Source organism: Wyeomyia smithii, chromosome 2 (genome assembly GCF_029784165.1).
Source record: "Wyeomyia smithii strain HCP4-BCI-WySm-NY-G18 chromosome 2, ASM2978416v1, whole genome shotgun sequence".
Taxonomy (NCBI): domain Eukaryota; kingdom Metazoa; phylum Arthropoda; class Insecta; order Diptera; family Culicidae; genus Wyeomyia; species Wyeomyia smithii.
Genome location: NC_073695.1, coordinates 262,471,966 through 262,481,310, shown reverse-complemented (window position 1 = coordinate 262,481,310; position 9,345 = coordinate 262,471,966). Strand labels below are relative to the sequence as shown.

The window sequence follows — 9,345 nt, the reverse complement described above, 5'->3', positions numbered from 1 at the left end:
ATATGATCGCCACTGGTGCCTTAAGCTTCGGAAAACACCGGCGCCAGTGGATCTAGCTTCGGAAAACAATGGTCTCACGTAAAGAATAATATCAACAATGAGAGTATATTTGGGAAGGTTTTCCTTCGCATTAGATCTAGCAGAGCCATATGGCAGTCACCGAGGTGTTTCTACGAAGTTCAAACATTCGGCTACGGGGCTTTCACGAAAGTGAAGCCCTTGTTTCCGGTGTTTGCAGAAGCTTGATGCACCAGTGCCGATCGTATAACACTGCCACTGACTTCAGTGTTTCAAGTTTCGCCCTTCGTGCCGTCTGCCTTTCACCAACACTGAGTGGCAATTGCTAAGCACGCCGTTTCGTGTTTTAAATATATCCCTCAGCTCAGTGCAGAGCGTGTTTTGGACATGGCCGGTCACTCCTGCCAATAACAAATGAATTTGATTTTTCTCTAAGCCGTAGAAGCCAAGCCGTAGAAGCCGATACGAAGAAGCGAGATACAAAACTTTTCATCAAAAAATATAAATACGAAGATTTCATAAAAATTCTATTAGAATGTCCAGACCTGCGAATGCAGCGTAAGACAATCAAAAATCCAGGAAAAAATACGAAAAATATTTCTCTGTACATTAAGACCGACTACCAATGGAATAAAAGCAACTCGTGCAAATTAAGGCAACCAGGTGTTGCTCGGGATAATTTTTTGCCTTATATCTCAGTGAGAGGGATTGACATTTCGGCTCGCAGTCTCATTAATTGCGTTGATTTCTATTTGTTCGTCACCGAAGTTTCGGTCCTTCTATGGGACCATCGTCAGGGCCTACATTATTGATCATTTTACGTACAAATTTACTTACATTAAAACAACATTACACTATACGACATTGAAAAACTACTCGAGCGGGGGCCTAGTGTGGTTGGTAACGTCTCCGCCAACCACGCTCGACGCCTGGGTTCGAATCCCACCGCCGACATAGGTGTCGATGGTTGTGTGGTGGCGTGATCCACTCACAACCAACCCAACTGGTCTAGATTCAATCCTAGCCGACACCGGGAGATTTTCTGAGGCGAAAAATCTCTGGGATCACGCCTTCCATCGCATGAGGAAGTAAAGCCGTTGGCGCCGGTCCGTTAATAAACGGGTCGTGAGTTAGGGTCCTGGGTGTGGAGTCGCCTCCCTGGGCGACGGTGATTGGCCACAACAGTGGCGGAACTAGACCGACGGAAAATAAGCGAAAATAAAAAAAAAAATAATCACTCGGAACGGTAATCAACTAATTAAAAAGTTTGTGCAAACGCAAAAACCTAAATTAATCCACCTATCGGTGAGACCCAGCCTTTCTCCTTCGAACTTATAATTTGTTCAAATATTAAAATAAAAAATACACCTTGATTATTTCTGCTGGATTTGTTATTCATTCTAAACAACAATTTGTTGGTAGCCAACAGCACAACTATACCGAACATTTAAAATTTAGCATATCATCGGCTTCGTGCAACACTGGCACAACTCAAAATTTTGAGTTTTTGATGGCAAACGATGCCAAATACTGTTAAGTTTCATCACACGAAATCACATTTCGAAAATCACAAAAATTCCAGAGTTATGAGTAGAAGTGTCTTTGCTGCACAAATCGAAATTTCTCCATAAAGTTAGTAAAAATAAGGTTTTAACTTGGACAACGTGAGCACGTAATATGTGCATAATAGACCCAAAGGTGTTTAATAAGGATTGGTAATCTTAAACTTCAAAGTTTTCTTGAAAATCGAAAAATAAATTTTTGACGCAAATTTTCAAACGCGTTTTTCTCGAAACTATGTTTTTTGAGATGTGCCAGTGTTGCACGAAACCGACGATATGAATATAAATTAACACATATACATGCAAATAACATCAAATTCTTTCAACTATATGATGCGATTTTGTTTTTGATTGTGGTATAATCGATTTGTACTCATATACTGCCTATAAATATTCAGATTTTTTAAGTCAACGTTAGTCAGTAGATTTCAAATAATGTATAATTAAATGTTTTTTCTTATACATTAATTTGAAAGCTCTTATCAGTGAAATTGAAATTCAGTTCAGTTCGCAGTTGATATTACTGATCGTTTCTGAGAGGCATCCAATGAATGGCCAAATACCAATAAGTATGGGTTCTTGAAACCTGGATTATACCCAGTGGCCAGAATCCGACTTTAAACCCAATTTTCAATCCAGAAGACCACTTCTGGTTGCCTGATAATCATAACATCATAAAATCCATCGTAAAATTGCCGAACTGCCTAATCTGGGTATTTCTATGGCGAAGATGGCGACAGTTTCCGATCAACAGCCTAAAGTGACAAATATCATCCAATACGATTTGGGGAAGCGGTATGATACCCTGAGGCCAGAAATCATCTTCAGACGCCATTTTAAATTTCTAAACAGTAGCTTCCGATTTCTACCAGTCTTAAAGGGACAAACATTACCCAATGTGAGTTTTTCAGTGAACTTTATACTTCATTTTGAAATCCGAATGCGAACCCTGTTTTCTTTAAATAAGTCGCGACACCTGTTTTCTTTAAATAAGTCGTGTAATCTTTGAAAGAAGAGATTTTCAATATTTTTACAATTCAACACATCATGAATAAAATAAAAGTCCGATTACACTGGTCAACACAAGTGTTGCCCCGAAGGTCAAACTATGAAAATTTTTTCTTTCTAGGGCATTATGAGCTTTCTAGGGCATTATGAGCTTTATAACAACATTTTTTCGATTTTGTCAACCAGTGTTATAATCAAATTAAATGGGTACCAATAAAGCAACTAAACCTTCAATTTAAAATTAAGATTGTTGAAATCAGTGATGCCATCTTTGGCAAAACGAGTGAATTTGATAAAGTTTTCTGAACACGTTTCTTTTCATAACCTTCGATTTACATGTTCAATCATCATAAAATTTGTTATTTGGGGGTTTCAAAGACAGCCCGTTCATTTGATACATTTGGTACCTTTGTTCAAATCGGTTGTGTAGTTTTTGAGATAATAGAGTTTAATAACTTTTACATTTTGATACATAACAGACGAAGTTACGGGTCGATTACAATAAAATTCAATAGGGTTTTATCAGGCAACTAAACCTTTCTATTGCAACTTATTTTGTGAAAATCGGTCCATCCATCTCTGAGAAAAGTGGGTGAGTTCAAACAGTCTTAGAAACATGTTTCTTGTCATAGCCTAATTTCACATTATTATACATAACGGACAAAGTTAAAGTCCAATTACAATAAAATTCAATAGGGTTTTACGGGGCAACAAGACCTTCCGTATGACACTAATTTTGTGAAAATCGGTCCAGCCATCTCTGAGAAAAGTGAGTGAGTTCAAACAGTGTTTAAAACACGTTTATTTGCATAACTTTTGAACTACATGTCCAATCATTATAAAATTATTTTACAAATGGTTCAAAAAACAAGCCCGTTCTTTTGATATAAATTTTGTTCAAATCGGTTGTGTAGTTTCTGAGATAATGAAGTTTTGTGATTTTCACATTTTGATACATAACCTCGAAACTAAAAATCCGATTACAACAAAATTCAACAGGGTCTTATGGGGCAACTAGACCTTTCATTTGCAATTAGTTTCATGAGAACCGATCCAGCCGTCTCTGAGAAAATCGAGTGAGATTGGGAGACCGTTACACACATTCTTACACACACACATACAGAAAATGCTCAGCTCGTCGAACTAAGTCGATTGATATAGGAGATTCGACCCTTTGGAGCACTTTTAAACCTTTGGTTTTTCCAGTGATTGCTATACCTTTCTAGGAGAAAGGCAAAAAGGTCGGATCATAAAGAGTTTAATGCTGTACATCCGAAGCGCAGATACAGATTAATTCATTTTGGTGGAAAACCTATCAAGGGATATATTTTGTCTCCATTATACAAAATTTTCCCACTCGAACTGTCGGACTTTAGCCAAACACTAACACAGGAAAGGACGGAATATTCTGTGTGAACAAATCTAAGTGCTTTGGTTAGTGTTGGAATCAAATGGTTCGTTGGTGTCGCTCTAGGGCTGACGGGCTGCCTTCGGTCGTTTCGCTCTTAGGTTCCCTACACTCGTAAGCAGATAGTACAAACATATACATATACCAGGACTAACACCTAAGATATAACGCCTTAAACGCACACTAAAAATGCAGCAGCTACTAGCGCAACACACAGTCACACAGTCAAAAGTCTGTGTAGGACTGCTCAAGATGGTCCCATAGAAGGACCGAAACGTCGGTGATGAGCAGATAGATATCAAACTGCAAGCCAAAATATCAATCCCTTGAATAAATACGTAAATTCAAGTGAGTTATATTTCAGTTTTTAGTTTGTTTTTCTTGTAGGAGACTAAACCACTGCGACCATTGTTTGATTTATTGTGGTATGCCCTACCTAACTCTAAGTGCGTACAAGCAGGTTCAGCAGGTGGCGAGTTGATGTCTTTGATACATTGCACATTTATCTCAGTTAGGCAACGCACTCCGTCTGAAGTTTATTACCTTTCCGGGACTTTCACTCCAAATATCGGCGTTGCCGAAGATACGCAATCTTGTGTTGTTCCAATTTTTCGCTTTCGGTGCCATAAAGGCGTCATTTATCATCATCAAGCTTCTGGAAATAATACTTACTCGCACAAGGCCCTGTGATTAGACCTGTAAATGTTAATAGGTCTTTCTTATTAATCCTAAGATGAAAGGAACTCTTCTCGCGATTTCGCTAAATGAACTTTGTCGTGTCCCGCTTGTGATATCCCAATTTGCTTTATTTGCGCCCCCATTAACTGAGTTCAGCTTTTAAAGTCGTCGGTGAGACTTCACAAAAAGGTTCTAGGCCAACAAAGTTAGTGAATGACCCTTCTATAACTAGTGAGTCAGCCTTCTCATTTCCTTCGATTCCACAGTGATCAGGAATTCAGTATAAATTAACCTGTTTTTCTTAGCCTGCTGTCGGATCGATAGGATGCATTCCCACAGTAGTTTAGGGGGGCAAAAAGAGAGGCTTTATGGGCTTTAGTTGCTGCCTGATTTTCGCAGAAAATACACGTATTAGTACATTCTATAGTCGCGAATATTATCGCCTCGAATACTGTCAGTCAATATCCCATGGGGAAAAATTTATTAATTTCTGACCCTGTTGATCCCGCCCTCGCGGAATCGCTCATTTTAGAACCGTCTATATGTAAAAGTAAAGTAAGCTGTCACGAATTCACCTTTCATAGCTTTCCCACTTGTCACTTGTATTTTGTAGGGAATTTCGGAAATTGTTTAATTATACCCAATCCTCGCTGGTTTTTTTAAATATTTATTTGAAAATCTTTCAGTATTCTTATATCCTGTAAGATCACCCTCAGAGCGCTTTTTTCCGCCACCTGATGAGGTGGAAGAAGGTAAAGTACTGTTTCTAAGGCTTTTGATCAGTGTTTAGTTACCCATCGAATTTCAAAATGGCATCCGAAGTTGATTTGCGACTTCCCAACTTCATCCAGATTTCGAAAATGTTCATATTGCGTAGTTTTCAACCATTCTACGCTGTTCTCCAAAAACCGGAATACCCTATCTAGAAATTTGAAGCGGTAGCTGGAGTCGATCTTAACTTAGAGTATCGGGAATACCCATATTAAGCAGTATTTGGCCATTTTAGGCAGTTTGCCATCTCTGATTTCAAAATGGCGCAAATAAGATCAACTGCGTTACGAAGTTGAACCTTCATAGATAAGACATGTTAAGAGTTTATGTAGAACTGTTCAGAATAATTCACTAACATGAAAAGATTATTAGTCATCGAATTTTGAATGTTTATGTTTTAGATATGCCGTCAGTTTCCACATAAAAAATAATTGATTGAATAAAACGGTGACATGTATTTGGTAAAAAATTTATTTTTTATATTCATTTATCTAAAAACGGAATATTTATATTGAATATTTTTTTATAATTATCCGCATTGAATGACTTAAAAAATTATTTAAATTGGAATGTGATACTTTGAACAATTAGAAACTGTAGTCTTTTCTTGAAGTTTTTCTGTATAATTCATGTTTAATTTTCTGAATCTTTTTTCTTTTACAGTCCGCAATTCAAGCGTACCGCCACTAAGCAAATCTGCCCAAATTCAACCAGATGCAGCCTTTAGCATTCGCGTGCGTCGTATGTTTCCCGAGAAGGTAAGCGATATTTAGTCATTATTCGCCTGGAGGACCTGCAGCACAGATTCCGACAGATTATGTATAAGCATAATCAATTCAAGCGCGTTCACAGATTTTCCCCCTCCGTAGCGCAGTCCACAGGCTTAGCTTCTCTACCCATGGGAGGCACTCGAACTTTTTTTTTCGCATTCCGTTCCAAACTCACTCATTCACCCGACAACGAGACTGAATTGCCGGGTTCACGTGAAGTACTGACTAGAAGTCGCGTTTAAAAAAAATAGCGTTTCACAAGCGGCACATATGTGAGTGTGGAGGACCACCGCCGCACCGTTTTGAACCGTCGAACCGTTGTTGGACCAGTGGCGGTGGAGAAAAAAAAGGTATACAAAGTTTTCAATGGCCACTCATGGCCTCAACAGTTTAAAAAGTTTTTCGACGAAATTGAAATTAATACGAGTTTATTAAATGTTTCAATTGTACCTTCTAGCATCGTATGCCGGTCCCTGGCGGAGTGCATGAATTCGAAAATTGACTCAAGCGTGTCTTTAAAACGGCCCGGAAAATTACTCGTATGGTGTATCTCCACCAGTTTCTGCATGTCACCCCCACCCGGAATTCTCACAGTTCAAACTGAAGTAATTGGCATAATTCAATCTCACTAATCCTTCGTTCGCATCCCACAGCATGAATTCTCGTAAGCTGCCAAGTTTGGCACTCCGGCGTAAAATCCGCGCTCCGCCAATTGCGAAATAATGCTCCGATGCCTATTCCGACAATCGTTTAAAAATTTATTACCCCTCGCAGCCGGACAACTTCGACTGGTTGCCACCGAATCGTATGTACGCACCGGAGCCCAGCGGGATGTCGTCGTCTATTAATTCATAAGCGTGTAATTTATACTGTCAAATCGGAAAAATCACGACCCGGTTGCCGGCGCGGTCTCAAGCGCTGCGCGGCAACAGCGGCGACGCGTGGAAAACAAACACCCTCTCGAGTGCGAGTTGCTGTGTTTCCCTTTCGAAAAGCAAAGATGCGCGACCCTAGGACCGGGGAAGGACGAACTGTCGACTCACGATCCGCCGAGTGGTTTGTCCGGAAATTAGCAAAGTTCTGGTTGGTTCTCGCGGGGGTGAAGCAACGAACTGGAGTCTGTGACAATAGAAGAGCATAATAAATTACCAATATTTTTAGTGTCTCACTAATAATGGTCCATCGGACCGGCGGGAAACCGGCTGCTAAGCTTACTTTCCTCGAACGCGGGTGGCTGTGTGTTCGTGTTTTCTTTCTCTTCCCATCGTTAGTTACGATTTGAGCACGCAATCAGTTTACAATACAATAACAATGGCAAATGTTTTCCACCCCATCATTAATCACCGAGGCAATTTGTCTATCTCCGGATGTTGACATTTGCGTATTCTTTAGCCAAAAATATCTTTCCCATCACTCATAACTCATAGCATTGTGTGGCGTAAGTCGATTTTGCCAGGTCGGGTGAATACTAGCGGGTTGAAGAGATAATTGTTTCTAAAACACTAGAACATTGAAAACTCTGGTACCAATATTTTGCTACTTCCCCTTGATAGTGTATCAACATAATAATGAAATTCTCATTCCAAGTAATAATAAAAATAAAATAAATATTTTTCAGTACAACTAAACCAACAAAACTAGAACAACGTTTTATTGATTACTTGATCATTGACATGTGGTTTGAGAATTCCTTGCACAGCATCCCAATCTCAGAGTCTTCCGTTTCTGATTCGTGCTTTCGTTTGCGATTTTGTTTGCAGTCACCCGGCATTTCGAAAGAAACTGGTCGGACATATAAACGTGTCTTCTCTATTAAAAAAAAAAAAAAAAAAACTATTTCTACAAACTGTTTTAATGTCAAACAAACAAACCTACCTGGTTTCACCTTTCCGGTAGCAACTTTTTCCATCTTCCGCTTCATCAGCATCACCTCTGGGCCACAAACTGGGGGCGATGGAATCCGATCGAACCGATTCTGCTCCACCGCTTTCAGGGCTACCAGGTCCGGATTGGACTTGAACTTTCGCAGCTGGAAGTATCCTTTGAAGTGCACTGTGTCGGGTTGCTGCTTCAAAGGTTGAATTAAATCCGTCGAACGGAAGTGCGAAACAACAGGACAATCGGACATCACTACGGCTGTTGGATCCGACCCAATTAAAATCTGACAGGTGCTGGATGCCTACTTTGATCCGATTGCCAAGCTAATACAATACTTCATTTTAGCTTGCTTTATTGATGTTCAACCGCCAATTCTACTCAACAGTTGCTATCATAACTCAAGTGCTCTCATCAGTAATTAGCTTTCCCACACGGTTTCCCGAACCCTCGACGCAGTTTCAATCTATCCTCTTTTTAAAATTGTGGCATCCGATTCCATTTATGAATCCTGTTGTTTTCCATCGCATCCTCTTGCTCGCATACTGTCTGTCTACCCATATAGCCAGCTCAAGAGTATCCCTTGTTTCCTATTATCTCTTTTTTTGCGAGCGAACAATTATTCCTGCACCCGGATAATCGCTCTATCATCGTTGAAATCATTCACGCTTTATTAACACGAACCCGGCTATCGAATTGGCTGACAGCGGCGGCGAACGGAAGAGGGGTCATCATCGGAGCAGTAGAAAGAAAGAAGAAAAAACTGTATCTATCTGGCTGAAGGATTTTCACCTTCCACCTTTCCTCGCTGCTGTCCTCTAACTAGTGTAGTGTTGTGCCAAACGGTTCCATTCGAGACCGCATATTGTTACCGTGTCTCTCTCTATCTCTCTCTCGAGCTCTCGGAAATTCGACAAGTAAACCTTCGGACGGGGTGAAAAAAAATTGTATACATCAAATCACACACGGTTGGATTAATCTCTGCTCAGGCCTATCTCGAGATTATAATCTTTTGATTCGATTCAATTAGGGGCGGAATCAAAGTTCTGCTTGTTTGCGCTTTGTTTAGCTGGCTAGGCCGAACGAACGAATGTCACAATTTGGTTCGGTGTTTAGTTGAAAATTTTCTGTGCTAATTTTTTATTACATATGTTGGGTGTTTGATTTTGAAATATAAAATCCACACTTCAAAATTTCAGTTTCAAAACTACGAATTTTGTCTTTGTGAATTTATTTTAAACTCGATTCAAAAACT

General features: G+C 39.7%; 1 protein-coding gene across 1 annotated transcript; it reads right to left on the bottom strand.

Moving 5' to 3' along the window:
* Positions 1-7,858: 7,858 nt before the first annotated feature.
* Positions 7,859-8,382, bottom strand: LOC129725881 (uncharacterized). The gene is made up of 2 exons (XM_055682257.1): positions 8,091-8,382; positions 7,859-8,024 (listed from the first exon to the last, which is right to left on the bottom strand). The coding sequence occupies exons 1-2, from the start codon at positions 8,341-8,343 to the stop codon at positions 7,873-7,875; spliced, it is 405 nt and encodes a 134-aa protein (XP_055538232.1). The 5' UTR covers positions 8,344-8,382; the 3' UTR covers positions 7,859-7,872.
* Between the last annotated feature and the right edge of the window lie 963 nt (positions 8,383-9,345).

Bases quoted from the DNA above. Each gene is read 5' to 3' on its own strand.
- LOC129725881 (XM_055682257.1), bottom strand. From the start codon at position 8,343: ATGTCCGATTGTCCTGTTGTTTCGCACTTCCGTTCGACGGATTTAATT. The intron at 8,025-8,090 runs GTAGGTTTGTTT...TTTTTTTAATAG, and splicing joins TACCGGAAAGGTGAAACCAG to AGAAGACACGTTTATATGTC.